Source organism: Zootoca vivipara, chromosome Z2 (assembly GCF_965207765.1).
Source record: "Zootoca vivipara chromosome Z2, rZooViv2.hap1.1, whole genome shotgun sequence".
In the NCBI taxonomy this organism is placed as follows: Eukaryota; Metazoa; Chordata; class Lepidosauria; order Squamata; family Lacertidae; genus Zootoca; species Zootoca vivipara.
Genome location: NC_142585.1, coordinates 26,300,362 through 26,319,147, shown reverse-complemented (window position 1 = coordinate 26,319,147; position 18,786 = coordinate 26,300,362). Strand labels below are relative to the sequence as shown.

The window sequence follows — 18,786 nt, the reverse complement described above, 5'->3', positions numbered from 1 at the left end:
TCGAGTATGAGAAAGGAAAACAACATTGAAATAATTCCTATCATAATCATATATATCAAAAGTCCAATTGATTCCAACTCAGATTTGAACGACAGCTAAAACGCCTATTACCCCCGTCCAAGGTATAGTCCTGCTCCAATAACATATGAATGGAATCCATTGTTTTGACAAAGTCTCAGGTGAATAGCTCTCAACTTCCTATAGTGTTAGAAATAAGCCTGTTTACACATCAGCATAGTTTTTGAATTCTTACATTTCCAAGTTTCCATTCTCGCCAGATGTTCTTGTTTCTAGTAGTTAGCTAGAGATGTCCTACGTTTGTTCAACAAATTAGCCATTAGCTATCTGTGTTCTGCTGCAACACAGTGATTTGAATATACAAATGAAATAACTGGGCACCATCTCACAGTTAATATGAGGTGATAAAATATCCTCATAATAATTTTGAGCAGCTGGAAATTTCTTGGACCACAGTCTAAAGACTCAGTTCATTTCTTTATATCTGGAGTTGCCAACATGAATGTTGTTGGTCTGTAGCTCCCATCAGCTCAGTCAGCATGGCTATGGCCAGGGATTATGGAACATATAGTCTAGCAGCATCTAGTGGCAACATATTGGCTGTCCTGGTTTATATCACCAATATAGACCATTTATGTTCTACATTTTATGGAATGTAATGGGTATATAGAATACAGCCTCTGGCTTCTTCAGCAGCCTGCCTCATTTCTGTCTCTTGGCCCTCTCCTCTGTAGCCTCCTCTTCTGCCTTTGGTTCTGGACTGCTCTCTGCTCCAGCCTCTTCCTGCTCACTAAACCCTGTTACCTTTCCAGCTTCTGACTCCCTCATCTTCCTCTGACCACTCATCCCACCACCAACTCCTTGGCTCTGAGCTTTCTTCCTTTGGTGGTTGCCAGCTGGTGCCTCCTACCACTCCTGCATCCAGCCAGTCCATAGCCAGTCCATAGCAATATATCTTATCCAGTTACTGCATGTTTGTTTTCTGATCTCTGGTCATTCCTGGGCCTGATGGAGGACCAGGTGAAGTCACTGCTATACAAGGCTCATGTGTGCATGCACTCTAATTGCCTGTGCCCCAGAGTATCCTTATTCAACTGTGGGTCTCCAGAGGCTGTTGGATTAACAATGCTTATCACCCCTAGCTATTGGCTAAACTGTTTGAGGATTATGGGAATTGTAGTTCAACAATGTCTGGGGGTACAGAGTTGAAGAACTTTGCTGCAGAGCCCCTCAAGTAGAAAACTAGGAGTTGTATTCAGCTACTCAGAGTAGACCCATGGGTAGGCTGGCCCTGCCTTAGGCATTCATATGGCACTTTTGAATGCTAACACTTTGTATAGTTACCTCAGTTTGTGCAATTTATTTTAGAAAATCAATTCTAGCAAGTTCTAATGTTAGAACACACCCATTGAAGTAAATGGATGTAAGTACATTGATTTCAATGGGTCTAATCTGTGTATGACTAATGTTGGATCTCATCCATCAGCTCCATAATTCAGACATAAAGTTATGTCTAGAAGGCAGGACATTGTCAATGGCCACCTAGAGACTTTGTGGTTGTGGTGCAGTGAGATTCAAACCAGGAGTTTCCATGATGGCTGCTTGTAACCATATTTTCTTTCATCGCCCTTTTCCAAACAAAGGAGTGGGGGTGGGGGAGAAGGAAATCTCAAGGAACAGGGCAGCTATATATATTTAGCCAGATTTAATTGCTCAGGGTAAACATTGACTCTCTGCTACTGCTTGGCGGACAGAGCGTTTCCTTCATTTAGGCCAGGTAATTGGATTCAAGGAACTAAATTTAACCTACCATTTTATCTAAATGAATTTATTGATGGGAGGAAAATGGCTGCAGTTCCAGTGCCTCAGTCACTGGCCATGTCTGAAGTCATTAAGCAATGATGGCTTCACAAAACCGCCTTTTCCCTCTACCCAGCGAAAAGTGATGTAATCAGGGACAGCACCATCATTGAGGCCCATTAATGTCTCAACAAGCATCAGATTAGCTTATGTGAGGCTCCAACAAGGCACTAGCTGGATTCATCCTGGTGGCCCCAGGGCTGACTCTGACTCTGATAACGTATTTGACTCCAGAAAAAAAAAATGCATTTGCAGCCCCCTTAACTGAGAAAATCATGGGAGTAAAGTGACAGCAATTGTGAAAGTTATTTTTATGGGGAAATCATGAGGGAATCATGGGGGAACAGAAACACATACATGCAGAAAGTGTTGGGGAGTAGTGATATTGTCCAATGTGATGTTGTTGTGCCATATCACATCTTCTGGTGTGAATGAAAATTAGCATGACATGACAGTTTCTCGGCCCCACTCCTTTCACAGTTCCATAACAAAGCAAAACTAGTACAGTGGTGCCTTGCTTCTCAATCACCTTGGTACTCAATCACCTTGGTTCTCAAATGCTGAAAACCTGGAAGTAAGTGTTCCAGTTTTCAAACGTTTTTCGGAAGCTAAACATCCAATGTGGTTGTCAGCTATTGTTTCCGGGGCACCTGCACCAATCAGAAGCTGTGTCTTGGTTTTTGAACATTTTGGAAGTCAAACGGACTTCCGGAACGGATTAAGTTTGGTGCTTTTGTTTTTGCTATTTACCGGTATTTTGCATTTTTGTTTTTGAGGCTTTTTCAGTTAATTTGTTTTTGTGACTTTGTGGAACCCAGTTCAGCTACTGATTGATTGACTGTGTGACTGCGGAACTGGATAGTCATCCAAACAACGACTATCATCAGTGCAGGTAAGAAAAAATAATAATTTAAATTTTTATCATCTACAATACTGTCTTATTTATTGATTATTGCTTTTATTTTATGGATCAATGGTCTCGTTAGATAGTAAAATTCATGTTAAATTGCTATTTTATGGGTTGTTTTTAAAAGTCTGGAACAGATTAATCCGTTTTGCATTACTTTCTATGGGAAAGCGTGCCTTGGTTTTGGAACACTTTGGTTTTGGAACAGACTTCCGGAATGGATTAAGTTTGGGAACCAAGGTACCACTGTACTGTGGTATGAAAGGAATAGAAATGGTATCAGGAAAACTGACACAATATTCCCCATGTCTGATTGCACCCATGGAGGGAATGATTGCACATGATGTGCAAAATATAGATAGAGATTCCTTCCCCCGCCCTTCCATAATAGCAGAAATCAGGCTCACTTAATACACCTGATGGGCAGAAGACTCAGGGCAAACAAAGAGATGGTGATCTTTGCAGACAGAACTTAATTAAATTGTGGAATTTGCTGCCACATATAAGAGATACTCATTAATCTGTGTGGGTTAAGAAATGAGTAGACTAACTCATGGGAGATACCGGTAGGTCACTGGCTGCTACAACAGCAGGTCTGAGGAACCTGCTGGCTTCCAGATGCTTTTGGGTTCCAACTCCCATCAGCCTCAATGAGCATGGCCAGTGGTCAAGGATGATGGGTCTTGTAGTACAGTCTAACCTGGAGGGCTTTCACATTCAGAGGCAGTATGCCTCTGAACACCAATTACTGGGCAGCAGCCATATCTTCAGGAGCACTTGATTTCATTCTGCACATTATTTTATTTATTTATTTATTTATTTGTTTGTTATTAGTTGCAATATTTTTATATCTACAGCATTTATAGGCCACTTTTCAAGTGGATCGCACAAAGCAGTTTACATAAGATTATTACAACAACAGGTATAGTTTTGGGGTTGTTGTTAATTTTTTTTAAAAAAATAAATTGCAATAGAACGGAAAGGATAACTTCTTTGTTTAGAAAAAAAGTTGTTACTGCTTCTGCTTCTTCTCCTCTCCCCCAGGGCCACTGCTCTCATTGGGCCAACTAGGCAGCAGCCTAGGATGCAGACCTTTGGGGGCACAGTTTTATACAGATTAGTTTTTCTTTTACAGTATCTTATAAATTTCCAACAATATTTTACTTTTATTATTATATTTTATATTAATGCTTTGAAACTACTGAGATACCATTTTGGTATGTGATGCTTTAATAAAGATCTTTGATGACCCAAGCCTAAAAGGTTTAGCTGAGAATACTTCCCAAACTGAAGCTAAGGCCCTTGCTGATGCAAATTGTAAGTTCAAGTTTGTGGTATCCCTTGGTATATGGTCAAGAAGCTACTACAGAATAAAGCCACAATTTGATGTAAATTTCTACGATGCTGTCTTAGTCATGACCAGGCACCCCCAAACTGCAGCCCTCCAGATGTTTTGGCCTACAACTCCCATGATCCCTAGCTAACAGGACCAGTGGTTGGGGAAGATGGGAATTGTAGTCCAAAACATCTGGAGGGCCGCAGTTTGGAGATGCCTGGTCATGACCATACAATCTGTTCAAGAGAGATTCCAACAGCTACAATGTAATTTCGTATTTGGCTCCTGCGTGATATATAGAGTATCAAAATCTACTGAATATATACTTAAGGCCTGCAAGAATTTAGGAAAACCAGTGATGCACAATGGGAAACAGGATATTGATGCTGAACATCTGTGCTGTGAAGTTACAGCAATAGCTTAAAGACTGCCATAATCTATGCTATCACAAGGATAATTTCTTCTCATACTACAGGAACCCTGCAACTTATGCAGGGGTTAACATTCTGGGGATCATGCTGAAAGCCAAAATCATGTCTTGTCAAAACAGATTGGGTGCAATGGTGGATGGGATTGCCACAGTCTTTTCCCCTTGATGTCCCTCCAATGCCCCCTTTTAACTTTTTTTTTTTTAAAAAAAACTTTTCCCCAAGCATGTAAAGTTGAATACACACAAGTTAAATGCATGTAGGTTGTGAGCTTACGGTTCAACAAAAACTCATATACAATTTGCCTAATGTTTCAGTTCCTCTAAGGATCTTTCTCACACTCCTAGTGTCAGTGAGAAGTATTGAATACAGTTTCTCGAAACTGAAACTTATAGAAACTTACCTATGCTCAACTGTGTGGTAAAAGAGACTTGCTGGCATGACAAATATATTAGGGTTGCCATATTTCAAAAAGTGAAACAATCCGGACACAAAATTTACACTTCTGACATGCCATACATGCGCCCAGATGCTGTTTAGTAGGGCTGTCTCCCGGAAATTCCAGGTGTATGGCAACCCTAAACAATATCAATTGAACATGCCAGAGCATCAGTACTTGGCTTGAAGTACTGGCTTGACCAAATTTCCATAGGAAAAGGCATGCAAATTGCAATTCTGGTGTGTCTGAAATTGAGACTTTTAAGAGCCTTGAGTTTTAACACCATAATTAACAAGAAGATTAAAAGTGATTTGTGTGCTAAAACATTCTTTTTTCGTATTTGAGAAAAATAATCAAAGATTGTTTAATTACGTATACTTGGAATTGAAATTTAGACATCTGTTTTTGAAAATTGAAGTTAGCAATTTGGGGGTAGGGTACAAGTACCGGTAGTTAGCATTGCCTGGTCAGCTGTGCCTGTGACCATTCAGAAGCAAGCAATGTGACATCACTCAAACATGTAAACAGGGACTGCCTTGATTGACATTAAGGGGAGGCGGCAAAGGTGGATTTAGGGGTGTGTTCGGTTGCACTGCAGGGGTTACCACAGCTATTATTTAGGCTGGAGCAACAGAGGTTGAAGGTACCGCATAGGGCACTGCTGAAATTGAGACCCCAAGGTCCACCACTGGAGGTGGGTCCACAATGAAGGCTGGCTGGAGCCAATTGAAAGGACATGGGACTGTCCATAGAATAGCCCAGCGTCTTTTCCCCAGATGCATTTGCAATTCCTATTCGCTCCCATGTACCCAAACAAAGACATGGTATGGGAGTACCTGAACAGTTGTTGGGACTGAGTAACAATTTCCCACCCACTTCAGCCCACCGTTGGGCAGGACACTTGAGTTTTTCTGCCTGCAACAAACAGTGTATGGGGCACAGGGTTATTTCTTCAGAGATATGCAATTAATTCAGTGCAATTAGGTCACAAGTGGCTTTGCCAGTTCATGTAAAACATGATGTAAAAGTAAATAATTTGGTTGTTCTTATTATTTTATTATTCCTGTATTGCAGGGTGTTGGACTAGATCATGAGTAGGCAAACTAAGGCTGGGGGGGGGGCGGATCTGGCTCAACCGCCTTCTAAATCCGGCCCGCGGACGGTCTGGGAATCAGCATGTGTTTACATGAGTAGAATGTGTGCTTTTATTTAAAATGCATCTCTGGGTTATTTGTGGGGGATAGGAATTAATTCTTCTTCTTTTTCAAAATATACAGTGGTGCCTCGACTTACGAATTTAATCCGTTCTGAAGGCACCTTCGTAAGTCGAAAAAATTGTAAGTCGAAAAACGCCATTGGAAACACGATGTCCCATAGGAATGCATTGGAAACAAAAAAAATCGTAAGTCAAAGCAACCCTATCTGGTCGAAAAATCCCTATCTAAAACCGCTGCGGTTTTCCCCCCGGATGTCGAGACATTCGTAAGCGTGCGGCCATTAGCCCCATTTGTAAGTTGAAAAATTCTGTTGTTGAGTCACGAACGAAGTCGAAGTACCACTGTAGTCTGGCCCCCCACAAGGTCTGAGGACAATGGACTGGCCCCCTGCTGAAAAAGTTTGCTGACCCCTGGACTAGATAACCTGTAGGGGCCCTTACAACTCTACAATTTTATGAATCTATTATTCTAGCCCATGTTTTAAGGTATATACTTTCTCAAAGTAGATTACAAGATATCAGTGCAGCAGCAGCCCCAACCTGTTGCTCTTCAGATGTTTTGGACTACATCCCCCATCAGCTCCAGCCAGCATGGTGGTGCTGGTTGAGGCTGAGGCTACAGTACAACATTAAAATTTAGGATGGCAGTAAAAAACTAAACACAAACAACAATAAAATAACAGGAGGAAATAAAGCGGTTTTTAAATAAGACAAGCATAATTCTGGCTGAATCCAGGTCTTCTTGAATGTTTCCCCAAAAATTAACAGAGTGGGTCATGTGAATTTCCCTGAAGCCATTCCGGAGATACAGTGGCTACCACAGAGAAGGCCCTGTCCTTGGAACTCAATGCTGGTAAAAAGGACTCCTGGACATGGAGCCCTGGAGTGGGGCAGGCGGAAGCAGTGAATGGAGGACTTACCTTAGCAATCATGCAATGCCATAGGGTCTAAGTCAGGCATCCCCAAACTTCGGCCCTCCAGATGTTTTGGACTACAATTCCCATCATCCCTGACCACTGGTCCTCTTAGCTAGGGATCATGGGAGTTGTAGGCCGAAACATCTGGAGGGCCGCAGTTTGGGGATGCCTGGTCTAAGTCAAGGGTAGGCAAACTAAGGCCCGGGGCCTGGATCTGTCCCAATCGCCTCCTGTGGACGGTTCGAGAATCAGCGTGTTTTTACGTGAGTAGAATGTGTGCTTTTATTTAAAATGCATCTCTGGGTTATTTGTGGGGCCTGCCTGGTGTTTTTACATAAGTAGAATGTGTGCTTTTATTTAAAATGCATCTCTGGGTTATTTGTGGGGCATAGGAATTCGTTCACCCCCCCCAAAAAAATATAGTCCGGCCCCCCACAAGGTCTGAGGGACAGTGGACCGGCCCCCTGCTGAAAATGTTTCCTGACCCCTGGTCTAAGTGGAAGTAAGTAAGGAGGGCAAGCTTATCCCAAGGGGGTGTGGCTTGGAAGAGCTGATAATAAGGGACTGAACTCAGAAACAGGGAGGGGTTGTCCTAAATCAGGGGTCACCAATATTGGTACCCTTCAGAAGTTGTGGACTCCCAAACCCATAATTCCTGACTATTGGCTATGCTGGCTAAAGTTGATGGGCGTTGGTCTAATATCACCACATTGGGCACCCTGTTGGCTGCTACGCCTGCTCTAAAAGGTGCTGCTGTTGGCAGGTGCCTAAGGCACGCCTTTGCAACCGAAATATTTACCCATACTGTGGGCTTGGGGCTGCTTTTAATCAGGGGAGGCCATCCCTTTGCAGATCTATTGTTTATAATGGATGAAGTTGTGGTATTTAAAAATCATTCCAACGAAGTGCCTCCTTGTTCCCAGCCTTGTGGGCAGATTCTGTTCATGAGTGTGGCCGAGGAGCATCAGCTTATGCCATCATTTGCTCCCCCTCCTAGTCCACAAGGCAAGTGTGATTTTCATCAGGAATCAGAAATTCAGCTTACAAGACTTAACACCTTCATTACATCTGCAAATTGGTAGCACTGTGGCATAAATCAAATGTTGGTTGATTCCAGCTGGGTCTGGAAGGTCATTAGGACAAGTAGAGACAATGGGAGGTTTGCCTTGGAAAATAGTGAACAATGCGGTCAAGATGTAGCTCACTCAGCCCTCTTCATCTGCTTAAGGAAATATGGAATCACGCTCTCTTTCCTCTGTTAAGTTTGGAGAGGGAGAATTTTACAAAGTCAATCCATCATGAGCAGCAAGCCCACTGACACAAAAATACTTTGCAGAAGGGGTGTGTGTGTGTGACTCAAGGCACTAGGACCTAGGAGGAGTCCTAGCCAAACTGGCAGGAATTTCTTGCTTGGAGCTCAGACAACAAAGACAGAGTGTGGCTGGGTTTCTCTCTCTTAGCATCTCCACCCTGCGAGCTGAAAAACCGGTGAGTAGAGCTTACGATTTCCCAGGCAGAAAGTAACAGATGCCAGATGCACAAGGGAGGGGAAAAGAAAGACTTCACATTGCAAGTGAACAATGCCTCCCAACAAAAAATCTCTTGACTGCCAAAGTTGTGTTGAGATTGCATTGTTTTCAGAACATCGTTCCTAGACCTGTGAGCGTCTTTAAGTGCTGCCAGGGGGAAGCATTTTCTTAAACTTGGAGAAAGGAAGATAGGCTAGTGGGAATGGAAACTCATTTTGCTACCCAACAGTGACAATAGGGTCAGAGACAGGTCACTGGCACTGAAGAGAATGAATGAAGGGACAGGGCTTGGCTAGTGGATGAGAGGCAGAAGGAAAGCAACAGCTTTTTCCAGGATTTGTACCTGATTGCTGAGTCTAGGGCTTTAATCCCATTTCTGTTGTGTGAATCTGTGATGAGAAGATGTGAGCTGCATGCTAATAGCCCTGCACAGCCAAATGGTAGCGGTATAAGGTTTCCAGTCACCCAGAGCTTTCTTTCTGGTTTGGAGTTTTCCATTGCAAGAGGATACACTCTCTTGTGTCTTAGTTCATGCTCAAGATTATTTCTGTCATTCCTTCGCCCGCCCCCCTCTCCGCTCCGCTGCAGAAATTCAATTGACTCTCTTGTCCGCTCCCTCTTCCTATAGTAGTACTACGCCGCAGCCTCTGAACAATGAAAGGTGCATTTGTAGTGGTGTGATGCACATACCTTCAGCAATTAAAAAATGCTTCATTAAGCGGGAAGGCGTGTGGGGGAGGGGATTAAAAAAACCCTCTTCCTGATTAGATCATGCAGTATATTAACTGTGCAGGGGGAAATCTTGCAATTTAACATAAACTTATTCCAATGCCATTTGAATGTCAGGCATTCCCACCCACTGCCTCCCAGATTCTAATATCTGATAGCTAGATCAGAGGAGGTATCTGAGGGACTGGTCACAAAGAAGGCTGGATCCTAGCTAGAGGTCTTCCTGGTCTATCAGCCATTTCAATTTATACTCCCCCATTTGACATAGCCCTGTGATTCAGTCTTTCGCCCCATCAGTGCAGTGAATGGGCATGTTGAAAACCATGCAAGTGGAGCTGGTGCTTCAGTCTTTGGGATGCTTAATCCCTCAGGGTTGCTTAATCTGTCACTTCCTTGTACAGTATCCACCTACCAGCCGAAGTTCTTTTTTTCTGCCTACAGTCTGCAGCCCCAACTACACTGCAGTGAACTTCTGTTCACTGGTCTTTAGTAGTTTGGGATGGCTTGCATTCTGAAACGGCAACCCTGCACATTTCTGTCCCATTCTCACCTACTAAGCCAGATATAGCAAGGGATCCTTAGAATCCCTGGGGCCAACTCCATGCAATTGGTTGCATATTATTAAGCCTGCTCCGTTGTATTTCCTAGAGTACACCCACCCTTCCTGGCACTTGAACCACACCCCCACATACAAGGAAGAAACCTTCTATGGTGTTACTCCAGGGGAAGTAAAACATTAGAGCAAAAGTGTGGGTTTCTTTCCACATCCAGGACCACCTATTGCCAGCTATTGGGTTGACTCACTTAATTCCTCCCTTTGTATCTTTCCCTTCTCCTGTTCCTCTTCTGCCTCAGCTTCACACCTCTAGGGCTCACCGAGCTATGGAACTTGATTTTGGACACTTTGACGAAAGAGATAAGGCGTCCAGAAACATGCGAGGCTCCCGTATGAATGGCCTGCCTAGCCCCACTCACAGTGCCCACTGTAGCTTCTACCGGACCAGGACCTTGCAAGCGCTGAGCAACGAGAAGAAAGCCAAGAAGGTGCGCTTCTACCGCAACGGGGACCGCTACTTCAAGGGGATTGTGTATGCTGTTTCCGGAGATCGCTTCCGAAGCTTTGACGCCTTGCTTGCTGACCTGACCCGGTCTCTGTCTGATAACATTAACCTGCCTCAGGGAGTTCGCTACATTTACACCATCGATGGCACCAGAAAGATTGGGAGCATGGATGAGCTGGAAGAAGGTAATTAGTAGGAAACAATGATTGCTTGCTGGTGCAGGGAGGGCATGGGTGTGGGGCATGATCAGCTTAGAAAGCAATGCATAGGAGTCCCACTACTTCAGCCCTCATTAGAGAAGCATGGGTCATGATCCAGTATATGAATGGCAAGGGCCTGGTTCACAGGATTGTTAAAAGAAGCACCATTTTATCCATGGGTTCTTTTTCATGAATGGCAATAGAATTCATTCAGAACCTTGGGTATGGATACTATGAAGCTGCCTTTATTCCAGGCTGTTGATCCATCTGGCCCAATATCTGATGGGTGGTAGCTTTCCATGGTCTCAGGTGGATGTCTCCCCTCAGCCCCCCTTCCTGAGACTGCTTCACAGAAGACTGGGCACACATGCAAATCATGTGCTCAGTTCATACAGGGACTGGAAATAAAAACAGTGCCTATTAAAAAGAGCAGGAAGTTGTTTAATAAGGACTTTTCTCCCCATCATTTAAATGATGTGCTGGGGGTGGGGTGGGGGGTCTGCAATGCACAGTATATTTGCATGATTTCTGTACAAATTGTGGGCATGTTTCTGTACTATGTGTGAACATGGGTGTGCTTGCATGTATGTTCATTTGAAGTCAAGTTCATTTGGGGAAGGAGGGGGAAAGGTGCCAGGTATTCAAATATGTGCATAACAATTTGTATGTTGGTTTTGTTTGTGGCTTTTGGGTATTATGTTCAGTCTGTCCATAGGGATGTCCTTCTGTGGGTCATTAGTGAGGTGGCCTGAGGGCAATATGTGTACAGGGCAACTACCATTGTATGGAGGGGCATTAAGGACCATGTCTGTGTTTAGAGCATGTGTGCACATAAGTAGTCATGCCCAGTATATTTGCAGGATGCATGTTCTTGGGCCAGAAATATTACTAGAAAGCATGGTGTTTGTGTTATGCCATTTGGGATTATGTCTGTCTGTGTGTTGATTTGGAGTGGGGAGGAGAAGGCTGTTCTGAGTATTCCCTCAGGACCATGTCTGCAATATCACTCTCTGTGCCGCCTTGTACCCAATGCATCAGTGCTTCTGCTTTGTATTAAAGGGGGTGTGCCCAGGATTTCTGTAGGAGTGAGTGTGAATAAGAATGTGTATCCATGTGGTTGGAGGATTTGTGAAAAGTACTATTCCACATGGGTGTGTCTGGGTGAAGCTGTGTCTCGGTAGGGTGTGCGTGAACAATTTGCACTATGTTCTGCAAGGTATATGCATGCATTTATGTAGCCATTCCTTATTGGCATAGTTGTGTGGAGTCGCTGGTCTGTAGATGTGACTCAGTGCCTGCAGCATGCAAAGTCACCAACTCCAAATGCCCAAACCTCACATTGTGAGTCATGCAAAAAAACCATAGTAGATTGCCTTGAAACTTGTAATATCATTTAAGATGATTTAATAAAGCACATTGCGGATGTGATCTTTAGTTTATCATTTGTGCTAAAGGATGCTTTTTTATTGATCATCATTACTGCAACAATTTAAAAAAATGTTTTATAATACAAGTTGAGCTTTCTCATGCTTCCAGTACCTGTAGCTTAACAAAACGTTTTTGTTTTTTTGTGAGGGGGAGAGAGAAGGTTGGAGGGGGTGAAAGCCACATGATTTGCCATCCATGTGCATCAGTGTGACTGCAGGGTGTGTCCCTTTGTTTGGGGCGACTGTGTTCAGTGTCTCTATAAGGTGCATCTGTGGCTGCTCAGAAGGGATGCTACATGGAGATGCCCCAGGGGGAAGGTGTGTCTGCTGAAGTGAGAGAGATGTAGTAGATGTGGGTGTGGATCTGTCAAAGGGGAGCAGTTGGAGTATGAAAGGGGGCGGAGGAGGAATGTTTGCAGTGCTATGCCTGATAAAAGCAGGCAGGAATGGATAGAGAGATTGACTAAAAGAGGGAATTCAGGCATGGTGATGCAGCAGAGTCTGGCATGTCTAATATTTCTCACAGTGTTCCATAGCGAGTTTGCAGATTACTGCAGGGAGTCGTATTTTGTGATAAAGTGAGGAGTCATCCTTTTTAAAAAAAAGATCACCACTCTCTACGGTATATCTGAGAGGCAAATGAAAGGTTTGTTCCTAGTATGTATAGCTGAATAAGCATCTTTAAAAGCCTTGATTGTATGGTTCCAGTCCTTTCTAAAGGTGGAGATTCTGGAAATCCGTGCCTACAGCTGCTACCTTTTTTGTCAAGGTGGATGCACAAATATATTTCTGTTCATTGTGTTCCTGGAGATGCAAAGGTTAAATCCCATGTTGCTTCTCATCCCTCTCAGGCAACGTTTCCATGTACTCTTAAGTGGCAGAGGTACTCTGCCACTTGTCTTTAAGCCAGTGAGTTGCCATCTTGAATGATGTCATCCCATGGAAATGCTGTCCCTGAAGCTAGGATTTCCAACAATGACATCATGGTATCAGCAATCAACCAGGCCTGCTTTGTTACCATTTTGCCATGGGCAGGAAACTGATGTGCATCGAACATGAAGAGGGCAACATTCACTTGCGGTGCCTGCTGATGCTATTGAGTCTGCTGTAAGTCTTCATGCTTTGTTTCAGCACCTGAATTCCATCTTTAAACAGAAATCCAAGTGTTTTCCCCATTCACCTTGCCTCCTGGCTTTTTGTTAACACATATGACTCCTGCTCTGCCTTCCTCTTTTAGGAAGCAACATCTTTGCACTACAGAAAAAGAAAGAAAGAGAATAAACTCACCTGTACATGTACCTGTACATTTATGTGCCTTTGAGAAGAATGGGGATAATGAAGTTTGAAAATAGCTGGAGCAAAGCCACTGTAGTTGTTCCCCTCTATCTTTGTTACCTGTGTTATCTGTCTTCTCTTCCCTTCCAACTTTATGATTGTCTTGATCCTCCTCCCCCCACCTACACTCTATGGCAAAATCAAATTAGAATCTACTTGGGGCAGGGAGCTGATGTGTTTGCATTGCTACTCAGTAAGTCCCATGTATACTGTTGACGCTACTGAGATAATTAAAATCATAATCATAAAGCCACAAGGATTTACTACTAAAAACTCATTTGGGATTTGGGGTGGGTGGAGGGGATAAAATGGATTTGCTGCTAGAGTTACAATGGAACAATACCCTCAAACAAGTTCAGGATGAGTTGTTTTACTCCTGCCATTATATAATTCACATTTGTCCACATGCACGAGTGCATACACACAAGCAGGGGGCATTTGTGTGGAAGCCTTGTGGCGTAAAGGGTCAGTGCATTTGGCTGTTAACCAGGAGGCTGGTGGTTTGAGCCTGCCTAGGAATGGCTGTGGGCAGGATTCCTGCATTGCAGTGGGTTGGACCCTCAGGATTCCTTCCAATTCTACAATTCTAATTTTTATTTCCAATCCCTGAAAAGTACTGCTTTGCAGAATACTTTGATATGGCTATGACAGGCTTGTTCATACATCACACAATTGTTTAGGCAAGCCTATACAGACATATAGATGTTGATGTGCTTTAATCTCTTTTTTCCATTAACTTTAATTATTTTTGAATTGTTTTTAATTGTTTTGAACTGATTTGTAATAATTTTAATATTTCTTTCCAAGTGCTTAATGGCTTTACTGCAATCAAGCGGTGTATAAATTTTGTTAAATCAGTCAAATATATTACACTGGATGTAGGTGCAAGCAGCTAAGATTACACAGGTTTGTATGAAAGAATGATCGCTTGTTGATTTGTACAGTTCAACTATTCACAGGTCCACAAATTACATTTGCTGAATGTAACATGTGAACACCACGTAAATGTCTACATTTCATTTATCTTTCCTGGTATTTAAATGCAACAAGTTGTTCACACATTATACTGTGCACAGGTACAAGCTGCCTCTCTACGCACGTACAAATGTGTATTCTTGTTTATTTCTACAGTTCATCTATTGTGTAACACACAGAATGCCCATACACTACATGTTGCATGTGTATGAATGTACAGTTCAAATATTTGTTGAACAAGTACATAGACTGTACACTCATTGAATGTAACGTGCAGATACCCCTATGATGTGCTTGGGAAATATGGCAAACTGATTTGCCTCTCTTAGTTACTCCAGGCATAGGTCCAGAGGAATTCAATCCAGTCTCAAAACACAGCCCTTCATTAAGCACACACCCTGCTTTCTAACAGCACTTTGCCTGAAATACAAAAAGCTTTGCCGAAGCCTCATAGAATTGTAGAGTTGGGAGGGACCCCAAGGGCCAACTAGTCCAACGCCCTCCAATGCAGGAACTGGAACCTCTATTACTGTTCACATGAGGAGAAAGAGGGTTAGAGCCCTGTGCTTGTGTCACCATGTGTGGAGGTGTGTCAGTGGGTGGAGCTAATATTGAGAAATGTTCAAATACGGCCCCCACCCACCAAAAACAATGCTGATCAAGGTTTTGCACTTGGTGGCAAAGGATTCTATAATGCAGTTGTGGGATTTCCTGCTACAAAATATAGTATGTGATGCCGATCACTAGATAATAATACTCTAAAAGGGATTAGATACATTAATGGAGAAGGGAAATTTATCAGTAGTTACTTTTTAGGATGGCCCAAATCAAACTTGGGGTGTCTTTGGTCCTGCTTTACAGGGGACAATCCTCTATTTCAGGGGTGGAGAAGCTGTTTCAGAACAAGAGCCACATTATAGAAACCTTTCAGGTGGGCAGTATGTGGCAGTAGGGGCTGGTGCAGAAGCAGAAGACCAGTGGCTTTGGTTGAGATTACAGTTGTACCTCGGAAGTCAAATGGAATCCGTTCTGGAAATCCGTTTGACTTCCAAAACATTTGGAAACCAAGGCTCCTGCAGCCAATCGGAAACTGCAGAAGCCACGTCGGACATTCAGGTTCCTAAGAACATTCACAAACTGGAACACTCACTTCCGGGTTTGTGGCGTTCGGGAGCCAAAACATTCGACACACAAGGCATTTGGGATCCAAGGTATGAGTGTGCAATAATTTTATGTTCAGCACCCCAGTTGGCATCTAAGTGGGAAGGGACAGATGCCTTTACTATGAGGGTAAGGAAACATTTTCAGCCTGAGGACCACATTCCCTCCTGGGGAAACTTTTGGGGATCACATGGAAGTGGTGGGTGTGGCCAGAAGCATCAGATTTGACTCTATTTGAAGGTGTCCTTATTTGAAGGACTGCATACTCCAAGTCAGGTTTAAGAATAAATATGTATAAGCAAAGAAGAGAGATCAGGAGCCTTGTAGTTACCCATCAATCATTAATGCCCGGAGAGCAGACTGAGAAAGCCTATAGGTCACCTGATCTCAATCTCCCTCCTATGTACTGTACTTCTGCTTAAATTATAATCACTATTTCTAAATTTACACCTGTAATTACAAATCAGCACTTGCAAATTTTATGCACACACATGTGCCTTTTCTGCCTTCTCATCTGTCAGTGCAAAAATGGTCACCTTAATTGAACCTCTGAATACCAGCCTCTTATGTTCTGGCCAGTTTCACAGTCATTGGAAGAGTTCAGATGGAGCTTGATGGATCAAAGTAAAGCATAATCTGGTTTCTCTTAAAGTTCTATAAAACTGGAGTTTAAAACATAATTGACGTAGCACCTGGTACGTTCAACATTTGTACTGCTAGGTAAAATCTTATGTTCTGCATGCAGACTTTGTAAAAGGTGTTATAGGACTTTTGACAGCAGGGCTACAGAATGCCCAGAATGACTAGGCCCCTTTACTACAACTCCAAAACATCTGGAGGGTGCCAGAATGGCATAGGTAGCTATAGAGAACTCAGTGAAATAATTCTGCTATGACTCTGGGATGTAAATGCCAATGCTATATTTAATGCCTGAAAGGGCTGTTGGCAGCAGAGTGAGCAGCCATGCTTCCTTGAGTTTGCTGAAGGCCAGCTAGAATTGAAAATAGACATTAATGGCTACGATCTATGATATATTGCCAGCATTTGCACCTGATGTAATAGTTATAGCACAATGCATTTCATTTCAGGGAGTGACTTTCTTGCTCATGGTTTGAGGCAAGGTTCATGCATCAGGAATGCTAGAAGAAAACAGGTTTCCATGAGGAAAATGAAGTCCTTTGCAGAGTAGGTTTGGCTGTCTGTCCTTGCACATTGGTTTATTAGGCTACCTTGTCCCAAACTAAATGGTTTCAAAATGCCAATGCAATGCCATGGTGGAGCTGCTGCCAGCGGCGTAGCGAGCCGCCACGACACCTGGGGCGGCAAATTGCCATGCACCTGGGGGGGCGGCATCGCTACGTAACGACACATGTGTCGTTGCGTGGCAGGGTATCGCCGCCCCCCGCGCCTCCAAAGACGTGCACCTCCAAAGCTGCGCGCCTCTGGCTACAAACTCCAGGTAAAAAGCCCGTGCCGAGGCTTTTTACCTGGAGTTTGTAGCTGGAGGCACACAGCTTTGGAAGCGCCGGGGGGATGGTGATACCCCGCTACATAACACGCATGCGCAGCATCCTGCTGCGCATGTGTCGTTACATGGCGGGATATCGTCCCCCCCCCCCCGCGCCTCCAAAGCTGCGTGCCTCCAGCTACAAACTCCAGGTAGAAAGCCTGTTCCCGAGTGGGCTTTTTACCTGGAGTTTGTAGCTGGAGGCGCGTGGCTTTGGAGGCGTGGGGGGCGGCGATACCCCGCCACGTAACGACGCATGCGCAGCATTGCGCTGCGCATGTGTATTACATAGTGGGGTATCGCCGCCCCCCCGGTGACTCCAAAGCTGCATGCCTCCAGCTCCAGGTAGAAGGCTCGCTCCGCGCAGCGGGGGGGGGGAGTGCCACTTGGCGCCCTCACCTCACGACTCCCAAGCCGAGCCTCCAGCCTCCCGGTAAAAATAAAAAGTCCACTCGGCGCCGAGCGTACTTTTTACCGGGAGGCTGGAGGCTCGGCTTGGGAGTCGCGGGGTGGGGGCGCCAAGTGGCACCCCCCAGAGTGGAACCTGGGGCGAACTGCTCCCATCACCCCCCCCCCATTGCGACGCCCCTGGCTGCTGCATCTCCCATCTGATTCTTCCACTTCCCCTTTTGTATCTCATGTTTCCTGTAGTGTAGACAAACCGGATCTCAGTTTCACCTCATGGCGAGCAGGGGGGGAGGGCGTATGAAAGGATTATAGAATCATAGAATTGTAGAGTTGGATGGTACCCTGAAGATCATCTAGTCCAATCCCCTGCAATGTAGGAATATGCAGTTGTCCATTAAGATGAACAAAGTCTGTCTCCACCCTGTAACGTTATAAATTGTAGGCAGAATCTACAACAAAGTCAGGGAACTTTTTTTCTCCTGAAGACTGGATCCCTCAAATGAAAGAGGTTTGTGGCCTGCTTTGCCAACTGACTGTAGAATGGGAGGAGTGGAGAAGGTGGGGAGGGGTGTGCTTTAGTCGAAATGCATGGGCTTGGTTAACAGGTCTGGTGGGCTGTGATAGATCTGTTGGTCAGAGGTTTTCCATGTTGGATCTACAGGTTGTGGTCTAGTAGCAACTCAACACAGTCAATTTATTCATTCATTCATTTTATGACTGACACATTTCATTATTGAAACCTTAAAAAGGACTACAGAACTAGTAAATCATATGACAATAATGCCATACATACTGAATAAAAAAAAAACCAAATCCAATAAAGCAGCCACTGGAATGGCTTTTTGGAAAATCAATGTGTAAGCAGATAGCAGAGAGGCAGCATAAGACAGCCAATGAAAAGGAGTACTGTCATCTTGTTAAACGGCATAGGTGCCAACTCCCTGGAGTGCCCAAGCACCCACAAAATTTCCCATTAAGGGGCCAGGCACCCACAAATTTCAGTGCCAGGGCCAGGTACGCTGCATGGCACCCATGGCCCCGGGCACCCATGATCGCACAGACAGGTTGGCACTCCTGTTAAGCAGGGTCTGTTGAAGGGGGCAATATATCAGTCAAGCAAAGTCATATGCCATAGGTATTGCCAAATAAAGTCATACTTCACTGGGATAAGTGGCTCATGTGCCCCACAAGAGTCCTCCAATAGGCAGCAAAGTCCATTGGCTTAGTACTCCCCTTCAAAACCTTAAGATTATGACTTAATTTTTCTTAAGACAATTCAAACTGAACTGTAGCCAACCAGTAGGGATGGATCAACCAGTCTAATAGAAATATC

General features: G+C 44.0%; 1 protein-coding gene across 2 annotated transcripts in view; it reads left to right on the top strand.

Annotated features, from left to right (window-relative positions):
• Positions 1 to 8,528: 8,528 nt before the first annotated feature.
• Positions 8,529 to 18,786, top strand: part of DCX (doublecortin) — a 103,123-nt gene continuing 92,865 nt past the window's right edge. For both annotated transcript variants that reach the window (XM_088664644.1, XM_088664645.1), the window contains exons 1-2: positions 8,529 to 8,609; positions 10,235 to 10,625. In XM_088664644.1, the coding sequence (XP_088520770.1) occupies positions 10,262 to 10,625 (364 nt within the window). In that variant the 5' untranslated portion in view covers positions 8,529 to 8,609; positions 10,235 to 10,261. The remainder of the gene's footprint in view (positions 8,610 to 10,234; positions 10,626 to 18,786) is intronic.